The sequence below is a fragment of the Poromitra crassiceps genome, assembly GCF_964638095.1.
Source record: "Poromitra crassiceps genome assembly, chromosome: 5".
Taxonomy (NCBI): Eukaryota; Metazoa; Chordata; class Actinopteri; order Beryciformes; family Melamphaidae; genus Poromitra; species Poromitra crassiceps.
In genome coordinates this window covers 35876142-35898621 of record NC_139642.1, presented here as the reverse complement: position 1 = coordinate 35898621, position 22480 = coordinate 35876142, and the positions used below count along the sequence as shown (strand labels likewise).

Below are 22480 nucleotides of genomic sequence, written 5' to 3'. Positions count from 1 at the left end.
TCTACCTGGACCTGTGATCATTCTGGTCTGATCTGTGGTTGATTTAACCCATTTCACACTGCACCTTTCAGCTCAGCACTAGAGTGATGCATTAACCCTGCAGAGTCTCAGCTGTGTTTCAGACCAGGACCTGCTAGTCTCCAGCTCAAGTGAGGGTTGGAATCAGATGTCAGACCTTACTTAACCCATGGCTGACATTACAGTCTGACTCAGGTTAACAGAGAGCCAAATTCACGCCCACTTCCGGGTTATGAACCAAGGGATTTCATCCGCCATTTATTTCTCCATCTACATTTCGTAAATTGCTTATAAAAAATAGTTTTACTTGGCCAAACCAAGCGATTCAGCTATATTTACAATCAGGAAAGACCATAGAATATTTCCCTCTGACAAAAACTTAAGACCAAGCGCTTGTCAGCATCTTTTTGGAATGGAAAAAGCGCTGCCTGGAGTACTTTTTGTGAGGGGAAGCAGATGGTAACGCCTGCTGCTAGCTTACCAGCTGCACTAACCACCTGGTTACGTTAGCACTTCTAGCAGTACTAACAATACAGTGTTGTAGAACAAGCAAGACTTTCAAGATGGCAGATATTTACAACACATGTCCAGTATAATCTATACTCTCTTTATGATTGCTGTTACAGTCACATAAATTCAATGATTAGCCTACAACATCCTATTCCTCCATCGCCGGCTGGAAAAAGCGGTTCTCCTCTTTTCTGACAAGTTGAACATTTCTCAGCTTTTGAAAGCGCTCCGCTCTGAGGGAAAAACCGCCAGCTGCAGCATTTGTCTGGAGCGGACACCTTGTGCTGCTTGCAGACGCTTCCCGTTGCTGTTAACGAGGGAAAGGGCGCTGGAGCTCAGACAAAGACGCTAACTGGACATACAGCCTAAAACCATTTTTATAAGCATTTTACAAAATGGCGGAAGTGGGCGTGACTTTGGCCCTCTATAAAAAGGCTCAGATTTCTCCAGACTGTAGTTATGGCTGGTCTGGCTGCAGTGTGAAAATGGTTGCAATTCACTGATTAAATAAAGCAACATGGATTCTGCTTCTGGTTCTGATCTTCTGATTACAAACCTTTTTTTTTATGTTTTTTTTATGTTTTATTTTGCTTAAACAAAATGGCACAACATGTGGAGGGAAACACTCTAATGGAGACATGGTTCCTATGTGGTTTTGATTCTGGTTTTGATTTCAGTTCTGATTCTAATTATGCTTCCTATTCTGATTCTGATCACAACTGCTGTTCTGATTCCAATTCCAGTTGAGATACTGATCCCAAACCCACATTCATTTGATCCTTGTACATGTAGGTCTAAGTCTAATTTTGATTCCCACTCCAATGCTGATTCCATGTCTGGTTCTGATTTCTAATCCCACTTCTGACCGTGATCCCGGTTGTCTTTCTGGTTGTGACTGTGGTGTCTATCTGTTTCCAGGGCGACTATGTGTGGTTGGACCTGAAGACGGGTCGGGAGTTTGTGGTGCCGATCGGCGCAGTGGTGAAGCTGTGTGACTCAGGACAGATCCAGGTGCTGGACGACGAGGGAAACGTAAGAACTCAAATATCCCTCTCTCTGTCACTCTGAGCTGGGATCAGTTTCACTATGTCATGTAGTGTAAACTACTTTTCAACTACAGTGTGCTGCAACTCAGTGGTAGACCAACTAAATTCAACTTTGATTAGTGTTTGTAGTATTTATTGCTTCTTTCATTTTGAGGTAGTCTGTACACGTTAAATTTGACCGGAGGGGCATGATTTTTCAACGTACTGCACCCCTCTCTCTCTATCCATTTGGACTGGCATTACCACCAAATGCCCACCCGTTCCGCCGGCTCTGAGTCTATTCTACTAAGAAAAGACATAGATTGTGTATGTTTATCCTAAAGCCCCCACACATGATTCGCAACAGCTCTGCGCATGCTGTGCCAGTCTCTATCTGCATTGCTCAACTAGAGACTGAAAACATTCTTCCAGCTTTCGTTGTTAAAACTGGGTGGAAACAATTTGGGAGTTAAAAAAACTGCGTTGCAGAACCAATCCAGAGTCTTTAGGGCGGCCCTTCGCCTTCGTGTAGAAGGCGCGGTGACATGCAGGAGTCGTGTGCTTGTAAACGGATAAAACGGAATCAAATAATGTCACGTTGCACGGGACATTCATTTTCAATGTTTGAAAAAGCTCTCTCCGTGTTACAAAGTGATTCTCTGTATCTCCAGTTTGCTTCACTACGGAGGACAATGAGGGGAGAGTGTCATTTGCGGGAACGTGACAAAGGGGTGTAGGTTTGTTAGCAGCCATTCTCGCCGTCGTTCAAGAAACTATTTTTGACAAGGAGTTCCCAGACAATTGGTAGGCAGAGCTCTCTAATCGTCTGGAAGTCGAGAGTAATAGACCCTTTTCACAGTGGCCATTTTGTGTCGAAAAAGGAGGATAAACACAGGTGCAAGCAAAACAGTAATGAGGGTTTCATTACTGTTTTGCTTGCACCTGTGTTTATCCTGCCTTTTCGACACAAAATGGCCACTGTGAAAAGGGCCTATTTCTGTCAGACTGTGTGTGGGCATTTTAAACACGTGAACATTCCTCACTTCACATTATTTAAAATAAAATGTGATGACTATTCATTGCATCATTGCAGTCTTGTGACTTTGTGTTACAATACACTGCAGATGTACAATCAAGTAGGCTAGTTTCAAATACTTTTTCTAAGTAACTTGACTTAATTAAACTGTTTCTGGAGGGAAAGGAGCTTGTAAAACTAGACTTTAAAGGGTATTAAGTACGGTAATCTATGATCTTTATCGAGTTGCTGCGGCCTGTAACTGGCACAAATAATAAAGTCACATTTTCACAACAGAGGTGAGTAAACTAGCTTATCAGAGCAGCGATCCATCCAAGTTTCTTGCGAAGAGGTAAATACTGGAATAATAACACACACTTGTCATTTGTTTTTTTGTGTTGCGAGTGTCTTGAAACTCTAATAGTTGGGGAGTTTTTGTTCCAAAACAGACTTCAGGCCAGAAAAAGAGTTTATAAAGCCAGAAATCTCAGCAGCTGTAAAATCCTTAATTATTGCCCCCTTAAAGCAGCTTTCCATTACACTGATTGACTTGTTGACTTGTTAAACTGATTGTTTTTGGCCCCGGTGCTTGGTAATGCACCAGGGGCCTTATGTTCCCGCATGTCGCCAAGACTAATTATGCACCTTTTCAGCCGACTAAATGGCGGCCGGCCACTAGAGGGCGCCGCTGCCCCACTAAGATTTGCCGTCATACCTTCCTCACGGTATCAGCTGTTTCCCCAAAACAACGTGCCCAGGTCGCTTTGCAGAATGCAGCTTACGCGGCCCCTCCCCCTTGCTGCATGCCAGACGCACAGTAGAGAGGAGCTGTGAGGAGCTGTATGCCTGTGTGTTTACAATCATGTGTGTGATAAAGCAGGAGAACGCAAGGACCCCCCTGAACTTTCCCCCATCTAAAAACGTCGGCTGTATGGGAATATTTCGGCGTTTGTAAAAATACAGATGGCCATAGCCTCAACGCAAGACTCATCCGAATGACTGATGAGTCTCGCGTTGAGCCTAGGATGGCCAGGGCTTAGATCTGCGTGAGCACGACCCGTCGTAATTTGTCAAATTCAAGGTACATTAAAACGTTGTCTTGCTTCAACATACATCGCATCGCATAAACCATTTCCACCCGCAGGTTTGAGGAGTAGCTAACATAAACGTCAGATAAATACTCTCTATAGGCTAACGTTACCTACTGAGGCAGCTAACATGGCTAATTAGCTAGCTAACGCGGTCCATCGATATACAGTCTGGTAGACAGATAAAGCAGTGTGTTCCTTCTGTTTTACACAATGTTAGCCAGCCTGCCTGGTCTCTTCTCTGTATATCCTTACAACAGCTAAGAGAGGAGCTTGTGAAGATTGAACGAACATCCCCACAGTCAAAGCACTTCCCTGAGATATCTATATAAAAACGTTTATTGCTTTAATACCAAAAATAAAACCTCCAGTGTCTGTAAGCTAACGCTAACGCGTTAGCGATTAGCTATTGGCTGGTTGTTGTGTACACTTGTGTAGGCCCCATGTTATGGTTAGACCCGGGAGTTAACATTATAAAACACATTTCCTGGCATATGCAGGTAGTTGGAAAACCTGGTAAGTTCTGAAAATATGTGTCTATTACTGTGTTATTCCAGCTATCGTTATCGGTTGTTAGGTTAGAGTAATATGAAGCCGACAAAAACCGGCAAAACAGACAAGCGGTTAATGCTAGTCTGCTTCCATTAAAACCATTGTGTATTAAAATAAACGATAACGTAGCTGGAGTAACTAATAAAACACATTATTTTCTGAGCAACACTGGAGGGCACGCAGCCCAGCGATTTCATGAACCAACTGAATAGCTCTTCAGAACGGACAGCGATTTCACCTACCTTCCTTAGCATAGTAATAATAATAATAAGCATAATAATTGTAATCTACACAATGTACACAATCTACAAAAACATGCAATAATATAAATGGTGTTGTGTTCACGTTCATAGCTCATATAATATAATGTATCATATCGTTAATTTCAAGCTCAATACAATTCTTACAGAGAAAAGGTACAGCACTGAAAATGTAACAAGCAATAGTTTTTTAAACATCTTTACTTTAAAAGATGAAAACCCCCAGGTGCTTTAGTCCCAAACAGATCTAAAACAGATCTATAAGGTGAAGAGCCTGTAGCCTGTAGATGACGGCTTGAGACTGGCTGCCACAGCTGTCAATCATCCCTTTTTATATGTCAAATAAGTACTTAAAAACAAACTGATCAGAAAAATGACCACTTGCACAGGCATTAGCATGACAATAACTATCTAAAATGATACAACCCACCTTTGGAAAAAATGCGTGACGATACCATGCACCGGGGCTATGCCAGGTTTCGACCTGGCCTTGTTTTTACTTCTTTTGCATATTCTCTCTCTCTCCCTCTCATATCTTGTCATCATCCCCTCCCTCTCTACCTTTCTCTCTCCTGTCACATACTATCTCCCACTTTCTTCTCCATCCCCTCCCGCCTTTAGGAACACTGGATCTCCCCCCAGAATGCCACCAACATCAAGCCCATGCACCCCACCTCCATCCATGGGGTGGAGGACATGATCCGCCTGGGAGACCTGAATGAAGCTGGCATCCTCCGCAACCTGCTCATCAGATACAGGGACAAACTCATATATGTGGGTATTACTGCAGTAGTAATGCTATACTGCTACACTGATACAAATATGAGACTATAACCTGCTCATAAGATACTGTACAGGGATAAACTCATATGAGTATTACTCCAGTATTATACTACACTGATACAAATATGAGACTATAGCCTGCTCATTATCACACAGAGAAACTCAGCTACAGTATGACAGAACTTTTCAGCTCACCTGCTAAGGACTGATAAACTAAAATAAATCAGCTGCCCAGAATAATTGTTACTGGCTTAAATAATTAGTTTAAATATACATACTACAGCATGTGCTGTATTTATTAATTTATACCTATATATTTTTTATACCTATATGTATATATATATATATATATATATATATATATATATATATATATATATATATATATATATATATATATATATATATATATATATATATATATATATAAAAAATATTTATATATTTTGAAGTTAGTTAGTTTCACATTTTAAGAACATAAAAGGCTAAAGACTATAAATAATACCCGGGGCATTCAAATGTTATCGTCTCAGAAAGTTAGGGTTATTATTGCTTTGTTATTTATTCTGCTATTTGGTCAAATAAGTCACTTGTCTCTCTCTAACCCAATAACACTTTAAGGACTCCTGGAGTTGTTTTTTAACCTTTATCTAGTGTTTGCATGCTCTTTACCACCTGCCAAATCCAACCACTGCTACTGTATGTTTCTGCTTACTGAGCAGCTTTCCCTACTCTCTACTCCATACAGTATCTTGCCTTCTTACTCTCTGCTTTTCTATACTTTCTGTCCTCTGTCCTTCCTCCCTTCCTCTCTCCCTCCCTCCCTTCCTCTCTCCCTCTTCCCTCTCTCCCTCTCTCCCTCCCTTCCTCTCTCCCTCTGTCCCTCCCTCCCTCCCTCTTCCCTCTGAAGACCAACTGTGGCGGCAGGGTAAGTGCCGGACCGCCAGGCATGGCTGGGGAGACAGATCAGACCTGGGCAAAAAGCATATATTTGGAAATGTATTTGAGAAAAATATTATGAAAAGCAGTCAGGGAGCGCATGGTTTATTTACATTGCTTCAATGCTATATTCACGTATAGCCTCAAAACATTTACATACATGCATGTTTTGAATACAATTAATTTTACCATTTCGTTTGATCATCACTTCATTCCAAAATACCATCAATAAAAAAAAAAAATCAACCTGAAATTCATCAGTCAATGCTCCGTGGTTCCTGCGTTACATCACTGGCTTGCTGGGGAAGCTAAGCAGGTCTGGTTGGCTGTGGTCAGTCCTTGGATGGGAGACCATCTGGTGCTGGAAGTGGTGTTGGAGGACCAGTTCCTTCTGCTCTCATGGATAATCTCCGCATCCCTAATGCCCCACAGCAGAGACAGGGACTCTGTCCTAAGAGTGAGCACCGTCCTTCGTATGAGACGTCAAACCTTTGTGGTCAATAAAGATCCCATCGGCACTCTTCGCTAGAGTGGGGGTGTAACGCCGGTGCCCTGGCTAAATTCACACACAGTCCTTCCTTCAATCATGGCCACCTAATAATCTAATAATAATAATCTAATTGGCTCTTTCAGTCCTCAGAGCGTTCTGGTGCAAACTGGCTGCCATGCATCACCCAGGCGGGTGCTACACATCAGTACACAATATGCGAAGAGCTTTGGGTGCCTTGAAAAGTGCTATATAAATGCAATCAATTATTATCATCATTATTATTATTATTATTATGATTCTTATTATTAATCTATGAAATTGAAAACATAGATGAGTGTCAAAAACAAAACTTACATGACTCATAATTTAAATAGTGTTGCATAATGTGCTTTAGGGTAAAACATTGTGTTTCCTGGAAAGTTGATGCTGTAGAGGCGTCATGTTCCTGCAGGATGACTCAAACTGCGTTGGGGGTTCCTGGTAACCCAGCTCATCACTGCAGCATGCTGCTTCGTTTCCAACATGGCTGCTGGTCCTCCGGTGGCGGACACCGATACGTTCCCAACTTAATCCTCCACCATCTGAGCTACGAGACCTGCGTCACCTCTGGCCTTTGCCCAACCCCCCCCCCACACACACACACACACCTCCCCCACTCCCCCCGCCCCTCCCTCTGACACTGCCATGTGGGCAGCCGCCAGAAAGTCAGACGTATTGAACATTATTCTACATGTTTTTGAATAATTTCTGTCCAAATAAAAGATATTCCGCATACTTACAAAACTAGTGCAGTACCCGTCCCTGTGTGACTGGCCATTTAGTCAGGCCTCGCTCACAGAGTTGGCATGCAGCCTCTCCTCTCTCTCCCCAGAGGGGTTTCATACTCCACTTCTTGCCTGGCTGTTTCCACCTTGGCTCAGCTGTGCTCCTCTACTCAGGAGCTCAGTCAGTAGCTAATGAATGGAGTTCTCCATGGTGCTGAACCTGTCTTGACTCATTTGGGCCACTAATTCGTCATTTTTGGGCTACTTAATTGGTGTGCTCTTTACACTTCCTGAAAGATTCAGCACGATCGCACCTAAAATAGCATAGCTGTGGCTGAACACAATTGTGCTCACTCACTCACTTACTCACTCACTCACAGACAGACAGACTTCACATTCTTATTATAGGATGAATAATACAGTAGTCTCAAGACTTTTACTGACCAAAATGAAAAGTAGTGACATTAGAGGATGCAAAGATCAGTCCTCCACAAAGTAAATAGGAAGGAGGTGCTGTATCTTAAAACGTTTTGGCTGCAATGTGGTGGACTGATCGTTTCATCAACTAATGAGCTGCATTCATGTGCTTGTGGGAAAGTCCGACATCCAAGACTTCCAAGTGGACAGCATTGCATTAAGATGCTATTTCTAGGAAAATCCAACCCTGAAAACAGAATCTAACGCAAAAAAAGATCAACCAACTCATTTTGACGGAGGCTGCAGCGTTCCAAGTTGGAGACTTGAATTTGCATTCTTGAGTGAATGCTGCCACCGCAGTGCTGCAGTACTGCCGCAGATTAAAAGAGTAACATCTGTAAAAGCCATCTCAGAGGCTTTTAAACACTGACCTCATTTTACTGCACACAAATGAGCTTCAATCCCAAAATATTGCCATCAGTATCGGGGCTTCAAATCCCACGTCGCTCAAATACCAACTATTTGCCTTGAATCCATCCTCTTATGAGTTGACCATGTTTTAGAAGTGGCTGTGAGTGAGTAAAAATGGAATGTTGTCATGTGAAATGCACCGTACTGGATGATGTCACAGCTTGATGATGTCATCACTGCACCGCTCTCTTCTCTCCTGAAACTCTGTCACTCTCGCCACTCACTCCTCCTCCTGTGTGTGCAGACGTACACCGGCTCCATCCTGGTGGCGGTCAACCCCTACCAGCTGCTGCCCATCTACACGGCCGACCAGATCCGCCTCTACACCAACAAGAAGATCGGCGAATTGCCCCCGCACATCTTCGCCATCGCAGACAACTGCTACTTTAACATGCAGAGGAACAACCGCGACCAGTGCTGCATCATCAGGTAGGAGAGAGTTTAGGGAGTGGAACAGAGCTGAAGATAGGGGAACAAGTTTGCCATAGAGATTAGATAAGCAGGTGGCTGGTTGTTGGTTTGAATCTGTGGACCATCTGGGAAAGGTGCCCTTGACCAAGGCACTTTTTTCATACCAACAAATTCTGGTGTTGATGAAAGTTAGCTTCATTTTCCAGATTGCCTCTCTCCCCTGACCAAACCTCTGTGGATGCCATTATCACGCAATGAGCTCAAATGAGAGCTCATTTTCAGGTGTTCCCCTGTAGATGCTATTCAATCCCATCCATGATATCACTCATCATACGATATCAAATCCAAACATCATAAATGTGTAGTTACATAATCCATGGATTAGATTTTATGGGTTGAAGAGGTAAGCATAAACTAGTAGTATAAAAGCATAAAACATACATTACAACATAGTCATTCATTCAGTCAGTCACAAAAGTTCTGCATTTTCAACTCAACAGAAGTTGGGTTTGTTTTAGTCTGACTCACTGGAAGCAGGATAAGCTCTGCCATTGACTCCGACCATTTCAGTCGGAGTGAAGGGAAATCCCTTTCCGCTCCGTGTGTGTTGCTCTCTAATGCCTCCACGGCTGTGAAACAACGCTACATGCTGAAAATGGCACGTTTTGACGAAGATTTGGATTGTGTAATAAAGCATGCTTGGTACTTTTGGTGGATGGTTGTAAGGAAAACAGAGCCTTTTTTCTATACGAGAGTGTGAGTAAGAGGAGTCAGACTCACCTGCGCTGGTACAGCACGAAACAGAGATAGTCTGGCAAGCGAGACTAGGTTTGTTTAGACTGGAAGAGAGATGCCAATCTAGAAAATAAGGCTAACTTTCACCAACACCAGAGGAATGCAAGAAGCAGGGTGACTGGAACGACTGACTCACCCTGAGTGTGCGTGCGTGCGTGCGTGCGTGCATGCGTGCGTGTTCCCTCACAGTGGTGAGTCTGGAGCAGGGAAGACGGAGAGCACCAAGCTGATCCTTCAGTTCCTGGCAGCCATCAGCGGTCAGCACTCCTGGATAGAACAGCAGGTCCTGGAAGCCAACCCTATACTAGAGGGTAGGAACACATGCACGCACGCACACACTACATCAATATGAAAATACACCCTGAAACAGGCACTATCTAGACCAGGGATTTCCAACCTTTTTCATATCAAGGACCCCTAAGTTAGCATTAGGACCATGGGCCCACATTTCTCTTTTGGACCCAAATCTGGGAATATCTTTTTGCGTTAGATCCCCCCCCCACCCGAATTAATAATTAATCATAATTAATCGGATAATTGTGTTAACTTCTTATAATGGTGAAGTTTAACAATTCATCCATTGGCTGGGGACCCCCTGGAATCCCCTCAAGAACCCCTGGTGGTCACCGGACCCCACGTTGAGTACCACCGATCTAGGTGGAGCGTTTGCACGAGATGGTAAAACTCTGCTCTGATGCTCTGTCATTTAGATCCTCCACTTCAGAAAGGACTACATTTCTCATTCTCTTGTCCTTTCCATATTAGGTCTCCCTTTTTTTACTTCATGTTAGCAAGCTAACCAGTTAGATTCCATAATGAGACTAATATAGCTTGCAGGTTATTGCCAAACTTTGCTCTTCATACTGTAGCAACAAGATTGCTTTGTGTTTAAGATGAAAGCATCTCATGACACCCTCAGACTGGTGATGCGCTCTGAAGTCTACATTTACAGTATGGACTCACACAAAATTAATCTAGAGTAGTGTAGGTGTGGTGCAGGCATCATTTACACTCTAACCCAATGCTGTGTGAACGCTACAGTACACCCAAATGAAAAACAATATGGCAACATTACACCCACGCTACTGTACATGCATGCAACGCCTGGGTGTCCGTTGAACGTCTATGTAAATTCCCGGCATAATCGTAGATGTTTGGTAACATCTTACAGATCTTGATCTGACTTTAGGTATAAGTTGAAGCCACTGCTTCTCTCGGATGTCACTCATGGAAACTGAATAAAGGGACACAAATGTAAAAATATGGACAAAATCACTCATACGTGGGCGGCTGTGGCTCAAGAGGTAGAGCGTGTCGTCCACCAACCAGAAGGTCGGTGGTTCGATCCCCGGCTCCTCCAGTCCGCATGTCGAAGTGTCCTTGGCTTGGGCAAAATGCTGCACCCCAAATTGCTCCCGATGGCTGTGCCAGCACCCTGCGTGACAGCTTGCCGCCTTCGGTGTGTGAATGGGTGAATGAAGGCACATTGTAAAGCGCTTTGGATAAAAGCACTATATAAATAAACCATTTTACCATTTACTCATACCAAATCAACTCTACTTTCACAGCTGCAAGCACACACAAGCAGACACTAACAGACACAAAGGCTATACTGTACATACCAGGGCTCATACACACATATCCATACAATATTATCATGGTTGGTCTGTTTTGTCCCTCTGCAGCCTTTGGCAATGCTAAAACCATCCGCAACGACAACTCGTCTCGTTTTGGGAAATACATCGACATCCACTTCAACAAGAGAGGAGCCATAGAGGGAGCCAAGATAGAGCAGTACCTGCTGGAGAAATCCAGAGTCTGTCGACAGGTACAGTACAGTGGCAAGCTGCTCGCAGGCCCATTCAAGACTTTTTCACTGATTATTTGTAACAAAACTCGACACAATTTCAGCTAAATTTATGAAACAAGTACAGATCCTGTACAGGCCCACGGCGCATGTGTTGAATTTACCGACAGTAGCCGTGGCCAGACGGGTCGGAAAACGTACAGAATTAATGATGGATAGATTTCTGTCCATTTTTTCTGTCCATGTTTGGGATGTCAACATGGTGGGAGAGGCAGACATATAGTAGCCTCGCTTTGCTCATAACGGTGATACTTAATAGAAACATTAGAAAGAGACTATACAGCATAAATTAAGTAAGAAACACATTTGCAACCCTAAGGGCAGAGAGGATGGGTCCCTTAGCCAGAGACGCCCTATAGAAAGCATCTCATGCAGGGACATCTCACTAAGTGTTACCTGACTGACTGACTGAATGACTGACCAGAATTTGCATTGTGAAGCCCTCAGCTACACACCGTAGGAAGAATTTTAGTCCGTTTGTGGTACTGTAGCTTCTGTGTTTCTGCATTTAGCATGTTTTGCTGAACTCCTTTCATCTGGTCTCTGCAGGCTCGTGATGAGAGGAACTACCACATCTTCTACTGCATGCTGAAAGGCATGACTCCTGAGGAGAAGAAGAAGCTGGGGCTGAGCAATGCCACCGACTACACCTACCTGACTATAGTGAGCAACTCTTCAGGATTAAGTTCAACCATTTTTTAAAGCGTTTGTTTTTCTTGTACACTCTTTTCCTATTGCTGGATGCTGGATCCTTTCCACCCAGGAGGGGGCGTGGTCATGAGAGCCTACCGGGCTGATATATGCTTCCTTTAAAACTGGCTATAATTCCCATCAATCCCTCTGTCTCTCTGCAGGGAAACTGTACAGTGTGTGAAGGCCGAGACGATCAGAAGGAATACTCCAACATCTGCTCTGCAATGAAGGTACTGATCAAACCAAGCTATGATTAGAGTACATCAAACAATTTTCACATTAGTAACCTAATGTGTGTGTGGTGGTTATCATACTGTATTACAGTGGCTCTCAACCAACAGCTTTTTCCATTTCCAGGCTATTTGACTTGTTTGAAAAGACAAGTAAGCTGAGAATATTCATTATTTATTTCTATTAATTATGATTTTTTACACTCCGTAAATCAACTCAGGACTTCCAGGTTGAGAGCCACTACTCTATTTACTGTACTACTCTACAACATTTGACATTCACCATTTGAGGGGGAAAAAGTGATATATACTCTCATGAAATAATACATGTAGATAGCAGAAAAAAAACTGATTATGTGACTTTTTTTTAATAGGAGATGAGGTACTTCAAGTCCTTATTTGACAAAATGAGACCACTTTTACAAACTGATCCTCTATATTTTGGAGATATTGAATGATGAACTGATGAGTGATTTAGAAAAGAATATATATAGATATACTAGATATATAGTATTTTCTTCCATTACTCTGTTCTGTAGGTGTTGATGTTCACAGACAGAGAGAACTGGGAGATTTCTAAACTGCTGGCTGCTATTTTACACATGGGAAACCTCAGATATGAAGGTACATATGCACACATGCGCACATACAGACACACACACACACACACACACTATGACACACAGTGCCCCGGGTTTAACCTGTTGGCCTTTGACCCTGCAGCTCGTACCTACGACAACCTGGATGCCTGTGAGGTCGTCCGCAGCTCTGACCTCACCACTGCCGCTACACTACTGGAGGTGACACACATACACACACACACACACACACACACACACACACACGCACTGTGTTTGTAGCGTCTAACAGTGTGGGTGTTGTCATGTGATCTGATGAAGTAATGGCATCATCCATTTTGAAAGAGTTGCGTAACCGAGACTCCAACGACTCCCAAGCTGCTCTACAATGTGCTGTGTGCAGTGCATCCTAATAATAACAACAATAATAATACTATAATAAGTAGACAACGCTTTTCTTTACAGTTCACTAATTCATGCTTAATTAACTAGTGATTAAGGATTAACCAACCATGTGTGACATTTTCGTTTTTAAGTACGCTTCACTCATGCTCAATCAATTTCCTGATTCAAGTGTAAGTAAAGTCATAATAACCTAAAACAACATAATGATCTTTATTGTGTCGGTACTTGATGCATCATGAATAATTAAAAGCCTAAAGAATAATTAAGTAATTAGCAAGTACTTAATTAGCCTGGTAAAACCATACTGATCACGTGAACTCATATTCTGTTTCGTTCTGTGGATCAGTCTGGCCAATCAGGGATGCCGCTGGCAAAACAGCAATGGCGTCTCCCAAAGCAACGAGCAGTAACGTTAACGTTAGTAGAGTAAACACAGCCATAAGTGCAGTTATTGCAGAAATAGACTCAATAACAACAACTAAACAATAAGTATGCACCAGCAGAGTTTTGACATTCTTCCGAGTGGATTTGGATTGGATTTGGTGATGCTGATTGGCTGAAGGGGTTGTCTGTCAAGGCAAGTACTCCCACCCACTAAAATTGCTGGGGGCGGGCTGGAGGCCAGACTGACACATAGGCCCCTATCGTTGCATCGGCGCAGTTTCTAGGCCGAGCGGCAGGCGCAGATCAAAGCAGTGGGCGTGGAAAGGCGCACTTGATATCGTCGTGCTGGCGCTAGATGCAGCCCAAAGCATTACAACCACGCCTTTTAGGCGTAAAATTATGCACCGTCATGCTCATTGGATAAGTGCAATAAACGAATCGCACGCTTGCCTTTTTAGCTCCAATTCCAGTGATCCCGCAAAACCAGACGAAAGCCAAACGCTCTGCCCCCCCCCCCCCTCCCTTCATCCAGCCTGTCTGTCTGCATTATAGGCTATTATTCCATATTATTATGCTTCTCAAACCAATCTAACTGCAGTTTCAATACTGCAAGCATGTAAATACGCTACACTATAGCAAGATCAAAGTGAAAATAATGTACTAAACGCATCAGCTAGAAAAATATAGCCTATTAGATTGGTGAAAGTTTGTCCAGAAATATATCGTTTTCTCTCCCCTGCTGCAGGTAGAATGATGCACATAAATATACCCTACATTATGTAAAGTCATTGCATAAATGTGTTTTTATTGTAAAACTAAATGTGGAGTAGGGCGAAGTTATTGGAGCGCACATCACAGTATAGCAGATGACAGTAGAAGCTTCCGAAGCGCGTTCCGCTGTCACTTACCTAAATCACGTTAAATCCACACAGGGTATATATAGGCTCAAGAGGACATATATGTTTCACATAGGGTGGTGTTTCATTTCATGTTTTATTTGGTCCAATATTGAAATGTTCGACAATTGCAGGTTGTCTTACCATTACACATTATTTTAGATCTACCTTTTATATCTATTTCGGCTCATTTAGTTGCTATTTAGTAGCGAAATGGAGGACCCAATTGCATGCTGGGAGTGGACATTCACAGGCAGTAAACTTACAACTGCTATTTCCTATGGGAAGCTGGGTGCTGCTATGTGTTGTGTCTGTTTGAGCGAGGGAGTCAGAGAGAGAGAGAGAAGGGTGACTCAGAGGCAGAAGAGCACTGGCGCACTGAATAGGCCTGGTTTCAGAGAGAGACAGAGAAGGGTGACAGGGGAGAGGCACAAGTGCACTGGCGCAGTGAATAGGCCTGGTTTTCAAAGGCGCAAAGCGCTAAATTTAAGGCAGGTGCCAAGATATCAGTACGCCGAGATTTAAGGCCGACACGCCCACTTTGGCCCATTCTGGGACTGCGCCACGCCCATTCGGCCTAAAGCGCATTTGGCAGCGTAAAGCCATATTGATATCGTCCCAAAACAGGCGCAAGGCACGTTTTTTTGCGGTTAAGGCCCGTTTTAGTGCCGAAGGCCTGTGGGAGAATAGGGCCCATAGAGCGAAACAGTCAGAATGTGAGGTCATGTTATCAGGATGGTTTTACCAGGCTAGTACTTAATGAACTGAACTGAACAAACCAAACTAGCATCTTAAAGTTTCCATATTATTCCACTTTGATGGCTGTCTACTGTGGCTCAGTATAAGAATAATGGTTTTAATGATGTTTTGCAAATCCAAATTAATTGATTAAGTTTGTTTAGTTAAAATGGTATTTGTAGACTCATTCGACTGATATCATGACATGTACAAGTCATCACAAAACTGGACTTTGATTGGTCAACAACAACAGCGCAGCTCCTCTAATTCATAGTTGTGTCCAGTTGTGTCAGTGTGAAACTACCTGCGAAAAGTAGTTTGAAAATGCAACTTTAAAATTGTATCACTAAAAAGAAGGGGAAAAAGCATCTACATCATATTAATCAGAACCGGAATCATCTGTAATAAGAGGCTTCATACCTCATCTCCCTATAATTGCTTTAATGGCTGATCAATGGCTTTCGGCATTGATTGGCTATGACAGCTGAACAGGAGGCCATGGATGCTGCAGACAGAGAGAGAAAGTCAGACTGGCAGAGAAAAAGACAAGTAGAAGAAATTATGATGGTTCAATTAGATTAGAGGTCCCCCTGCTGGCTCACAGGAGAACACACAGTGTGGGATACACAACTGTGTGTGTGTGTGTGTGTGTGTGTGTGTGTGTGTGTGTGTGTGTGTGTGTGTGTGTGTGTGTGTGTGTGTGTGTGTGTGTGTGTGTGTGTGTGTGTGTGTGTGTGTGTGTGTGTGTGTGTGTGTGTGTGTGTGTGTGTGTGTGTGTGTGTGTGTGTGTGTGTGTGTGTGTGTGTGTGTGTGTGTGTGTGTGTGTGTGTGTGTGTGTGTGTGTGTGTGTGTGTGTGTGTGTGTGTGTGTGTGTGTGTGTGTGTGTGTGTGTGTGTGTGTGCGTCCGCATGCGTGTGTGCACTGTGCAGGTGGACTGTAAGGATTTGACAAACTGTCTGACCAGCCGATCTCTGATCACGAGAGGAGAGACAGTCTCCACCCCTCTCAGCATGGAGCAGGCTCTGGACGTACGGGATGCATTTGTAAAGGTATAAACACCCCCACCCCCACACACACCCCCACACACACACACACACACACACATACACACACACACACACACACACACACACACACACACACACACACACACACACACACACACACAGGGCTGCAACTAATGATTATATTCATTATTGATTAATCTGTCCATTATTTTCTTGATTAATCGATTCGTTGTTTGATTTATAAAATGTCACTAAATGGTAAAAAATTATGATAACTTTTTCCCCAAAGCCCAGGATGACATCCTCAAATGTCTTGTTTTGTCCTGACCAACCCAAACATAATCAGTTTAGAAGCTGCAATGAGAAAAAAAATCTTAAAAATTAGTCTAGACGATTCATTGTTTACAAAAGTAGTTGGCGATTAATTTTCTGTTGATCGACTAATCGATTAATCCTTGCAGCTCCACACACACACACACACACACGCCTGCGCGTGTGTGGCCACCATGTATGGATTTGCAACTTGACTGTGTGTGTGTGTGTGTGTGTGTGTGTGTGTGTGTGTGTGTGTGTGTGTGTGTGTGTGTGTGTGTGTGTGTGTGTGTGTGTGTGTGTGTGTATGTATGTGCGCGCACGTGTGTATGTGTATGTGCACAGGGTATTTACGGGCGTCTGTTTGTGTGGATTGTGGAGAAGATCAATGCAGCCATCTACAAGCCCAACACATCCAGAGCCATGCGACGCTCCATAGGGCTGCTGGACATCTTCGGCTTTGAGAACTTCACCATCAACAGGTAGAACATACACGCACGCACTCGCACACACACACACACACACACACACACACACACACACACACACACACACCTCCTTTCCTGCTTTTAGCATTCCTTCATAGACTGTATAAAAATATGAACGTACCCATTGGTTTGTGGACTCCCGTTTTGAAGCCTCGCGGTGTCATTTTGACCATCGCCATCTTGGACGAGAAGAGCCGCAGCGCCATCTGCTATTGATCCGTGATCTGCGAGCTGCCCGATCACTGGTCAGGCAACCTTGAAACTAGCGATTGAGACCATAAATTGTTACTGTGTTATAAAGTGTTTACTGAGGTAATAATAATAAATAAAAGTCAGGTCTTTTTCCCATTGACTTCTATTCAATCGGACTTCTTGCTTTTAACATTAGCATATTCTTATCTGTCTTGTTTCCATCGCCCCTGTAGCTTTGAGCAGCTGGGTATCTCCATGGTATCTCCTGAGAATTAAGATATTAGCGTTATGTCATTTTGATTTCTTGACGTTTTCTGGTGGCATTTCCCCCTTTCACATCAGTGGCTTGTCATTTAGTCCATCTCCCGTCGTCCGCCCCCTGGTTATTTCTCCTTATCGTCATGTTTTCCTTGTCATTCCCCCTACTTCCTGTAGTTTCGAGCAGCTGTGTATCAACTTTGCCAATGAGAACCTGCAGCAGTTCTTCGTGCGACATGTCTTCAAGCTGGAACAGGAGGAGTACAACCTGGAGAACATCAACTGGCAGCACATCGAGTTCACCGACAACCAGGACGCTCTGGACATGATCGCCATCAAACCCATGAACATCATCTCCCTCATCGACGAGGAGAGCAAGTTCCCCAAGGTAACTGAGGCAACCTCAAAGCACCAAGTGTAATTACTTTATTTCCACTTCTTAAATTAATGGAGTAATCCCAATTAGAAACTATAAACTGATCTCCACATCAGAGAGTCGAGCTCTATTCCTCCTTCTTTGACGAGGAGATCAAGTTCTCTCAGGCAGGATCATACTTAATGAAAGTAGCTGAATATTAAGGACTTCTACAAGTACATACTGCAGCAAAGTAATTGTAAAATATTATAGTTACAAGAAATCTCCCTCATATCATCAACGAGGAGAGCAAGTCCCCCAAAGTACGATAATACTGAATTAAATGAACAACAGTCATGTCAAAGTACTAAGAGCATACAGCATATTTGCTTCCTAAATGAGTGACAATATGTGGGTCTTATCTATATTCTGCAGTAAGTGTACAGTATATCCCTCATTAACAAGAAAAGCAAGGTTTCTGAAGTGGGTTGTACATGGTATACACGTGACATACTTTACCATGACTCTGCTGAAACTAAAAGTATTACAAAAGAACGAGGTTGATTACAGAAGAGAATACCAAGTATATCTTCCTCTAAAGCACATCACTTGCCATTGTGCTGGAACATAACATCGTATCAACATATTTCTGATGAGACTATACTCTTTCATCAGATAGACTCTATACTCTTTCATCAGTTAGACTCTACTCTTTCATCAGTTAGACTCTATACTCTTTTGTCAGGCATGATGCAGCAACATTGTAAATAGCTTGAGTTATTTGTACAACTACAGTATCTGTAGTGGTGAAAAAACATTCCTCTCTCTCCTCCAGGGAACAGACACCACCATGCTGAACAAGCTGAACTCGCAGCACAAGCTCAACACCAACTACATCCCTCCTAAGAACAGCTATGAGACACAGTTTGGCATCCAACACTTCGCTGGAGTGGTGTACTACGAAACCAGAGGTTACACTCTCTTCATACAGTACTGTATAGTGGTTTGCTCCCAGACTCCTCATCCAGATACAATTGTTTGGTAATATAGTTTACTAGTTATTTATAGTGAATGAATGAAGAAAAAGGCTGGCACACTGACACAGGGGTTAGAGAGGCACAACATATGAGTCATTGACTTAATACTAATAACCTATAAAGAAAACTTTGCTGTTTATCTTACTAAAACTATCGTGCCTCTCTGCTTCGCTTCGTGCATGCCATGTTGAGCAATTGTCCTCCACTGCGCGGAACTGCCGCAGATCCACCACCGGCCGCCTTATTATAGTGCTGTAGTGAGATACTGTATAGGGTGATTATATTATAGTGCTGTAGTGAGATATAGGGTTATTATATTATAGTGCTGTAGTGAGATATAGGGTTATTATATTATAGTGCTGTAGTGAGATATAGGGTGATTATATTATAGTGCTGTAGTGAGATATAGGGTTATTATATTATAGTGCTGTAGTGAGATATAGGGCTATTATATTATAGTGCTGTAGTGAGATATAGAGTGATTATATTATAGTGCTGTAGTGAGATATAGGGTGATTATATTATAGTGCTGTAGTGAGATATAGGGTGAGTATAGTATAGTGCTGTAGTGAGATATAGGGTGATTATATTATAGTGCTGTAGTGAGATATAGGGTGAGTATAGTATAGTGCTGTAGTGAGATATAGGGTGATTATATTATAGTGCTGTAGTGAGATATAGGGTTATTATATTATAGTGCTGTAGTGAGATATAGGGCTATTATATTATAGTGCTGTAGTGAGATATAGAGTGATTATATTATAGTGATGTAGTGAGATATAGGGTGATTATATTATAGTGCTGTAGTGAGATATAGGGTGAGTATAGTATAGTGCTGTAGTGAGATATAGGGTGATTATATTATAGTGCTGTAGTGAGATATAGGGTGAGTATAGTATAGTGCTGTAGTGAGATATAGGGTGATTATATTATAGTGCTGTAGTGAGATATAGGGTTATTATATTATAGTGCTGTAGTGAGATATAGGGCTATTATATTATAGTGCTGTAGTGAGATATAGAGTGATTATATTATAGTGATGTAGTGAGATATAGGGTGATTATATTATAGTGCTGTAGTGAGATATAGGGTGAGTATAGTATAGTGCTGTAGTGAGATATAGGGTGATTATATTATAGTGCTGTAGTGAGATATAGGGCTATTATATTATAGTGCTGTAGTGAGATATAGAGTGATTATATTATAGTGCTGTAGTGAGATATAGGGTGATTATATTATAGTGCTGTAGTGAGATATAGGGTGATTATATTATAGTGCTGTAGTGAGATATAGAGTGATTATATTATAGTGCTGTAGTGAGATATAGGGTGAGTATAGTATAGTGCTGTAGTGAGATATAGGGTGATTATATTATAGTGCTGTAGTGAGATATAGGGTTATTATATTATAGTGCTGTAGTGAGATATAGGGCTATTATATTATAGTGCTGTAGTGAGATATAGGGCTATTATATTATAGTGCTGTAGTGAGATATAGAGTGATTATATTATAGTGCTGTAGTGAGATATAGGGTGAGTATAGTATAGTGCTGTAGTGAGATATAGGGTGATTATATTATAGTGCTGTAGTGAGATATAGAGTGATTATATTATAGTGCTGTAGTGAGATATAGGGTGAGTATAGTATAGTGCTGTAGTGAGATATAGGGTGATTATATTATAGTGCTGTAGTGAGATATAGAGTGATTATATTATAGTGCTGTAGTGAGATATAGGGTGAGTATAGTATAGTGCTGTAGTGAGATATAGGGTGATTATATTATAGTGCTGTAGTGAGATATAGGGTTAGTATGGTGCTGTAGTGAGATATAGGGTGATTATGGTGCTGTAGTGAGATATAGGGCTATTATATTATAGTGCTGTAGTGAGATATAGAGTGATTATATTATAGTGCTGTAGTGAGATATAGGGTGAGTATAGTATAGTGCTGTAGTGAGATATAGGGTGATTATATTATAGTGCTGTAGTGAGATATAGGGTTATTATGGTGCTGTAGTGAGATATAGGGTGATTATGGTGCTGTAGTGAGATATAGGGCTATTATATTATAGGGCTGTAGTGAGATATAGAGTGAGATATTATCCGTCTTTTTGCCCTACTGAGCAGTTGTGGAAAGTCCATCTTTATATCCGGTCCGATCCCCACGCTTGGCCGCTCTGCTGCGAGGTTCAGTCGCATTCTCAGTCTGCACACCTGGCTTCAATCCAAGTGCAATAGCCTTCACATCAACTTCATCCATAACTTCAATTTATTTTGGGAACGCCCCTCCCTGTTCTCTGATGATGGTCTGCATCCAAACTCTATAGGCTCTTACATGCTTGCGGCTAACATTCGCCATTCTGTCCTGTCGGCTTCTCTCAGATGACCACTACTGTCCCTGCCCTCCCCCCGCTCTTCTTCGCTCCCTCTCTTGCCCACTAGTACACCTTCAATTACATCTCCCCATCCCTTGAGCTCCCCCTATCGACCGGGAGTGGAACTTCTCTCCATCCTTCCCGAAGCTTCTATTTCAGATCATTTATCTACCACTATTCACACAGCCTCTAGCAATACAATTTTCTGCAAATCTGTTAACCGCAATTCCAATATCCCTATCCTCATTAATCATAGACCTCTTCACCCCTCTTCTTCACGTATAAATTACAATGCCAAAATCATCAACTCCCTCAGTAGAAACCCAGTCAATTACTCATTCCCCCAACCTTCCATTTCACCTCTCTCTGTCACTGCTGGTCTCTGGAACTGCCAATCTGCTATTAAGAAAACTGACTTCATCACAGCCCTCGCCACTTCACAGTCACTCCTCTTCCTCGCCCTTACAGAAACATGGATCATCCCTGAAAACACTTCAACCCCCGCAGCCCTCTCTGATGCCTTTTCCTTCTCTCACACTCCCAGAGCCTCTGGCCGTGGTGGTGGCACTGGTATCCTAATTTCACCCAAATGGTCTTTCACGGTTTCTCCTCTTCCTCACCTTCCTCTATCCTCTTTTGAATTTCACTCTGTCTCTGTTTCTTTCCCAGTTAAACTCAACATTATCATCATTTATCGTCCCCCCGGTCCACTTGGAGCTCTCTATGATGAGCTGGATTCACTCCTCTCCCTCTTCCCTCCGGATGGCACGTCCCTCGTCCTGCTGGGAGACTTCAATCTCCCGTCTGCCTCTGTTCACTCCCCTCTCTTTCTCAACTTCCTCTCTTCTTTTGACCTCTCCCTCTCTCCTTCTCCGCCCACTCACAAAGCGGGGAACCTCCTCGACCTCGTTTTCACCCGTGCTTGCACCTCTTCCAACCTCACAGTCACTCCCCTCCCTGTCTCCGATCACCACTTCATAACCTTCTCCCTTCCCATTCCCCTCCCTATACTCCCCCCTCCCCCCACTCACATCATCACCACCCGTCGCAATATAAAAACCCTCTCACCCTCTGCCCTCTCCTCTGCTGTCCTCTCTCTCCTCCCTTCTGCTGAACATTTCTCTTCTC

The 22480-nt window shown here is 42.7% G+C and overlaps 1 protein-coding gene across 1 annotated transcript in view; it reads left to right on the top strand.

Moving 5' to 3' along the window:
• myo7aa (myosin VIIAa) overlaps positions 1-22480 on the top strand; it is a gene marked incomplete at both ends in the record, with an annotated part of 63348 nt that overhangs the window by 1286 nt on the left and 39582 nt on the right. Inside the window, 13 exons of the mRNA XM_083637093.1 lie at positions 1447-1560; positions 5090-5242; positions 8577-8761; positions 9728-9849; positions 11224-11366; positions 11955-12068; positions 12260-12328; positions 12868-12952; positions 13052-13128; positions 16259-16378; positions 16994-17130; positions 17764-17974; positions 18777-18912. Coding sequence (XP_083493219.1) covers positions 1447-1560; positions 5090-5242; positions 8577-8761; positions 9728-9849; positions 11224-11366; positions 11955-12068; positions 12260-12328; positions 12868-12952; positions 13052-13128; positions 16259-16378; positions 16994-17130; positions 17764-17974; positions 18777-18912 — 1666 coding nt within the window. The remainder of the gene's footprint in view (positions 1-1446; positions 1561-5089; positions 5243-8576; positions 8762-9727; positions 9850-11223; positions 11367-11954; positions 12069-12259; positions 12329-12867; positions 12953-13051; positions 13129-16258; positions 16379-16993; positions 17131-17763; positions 17975-18776; positions 18913-22480) is intronic.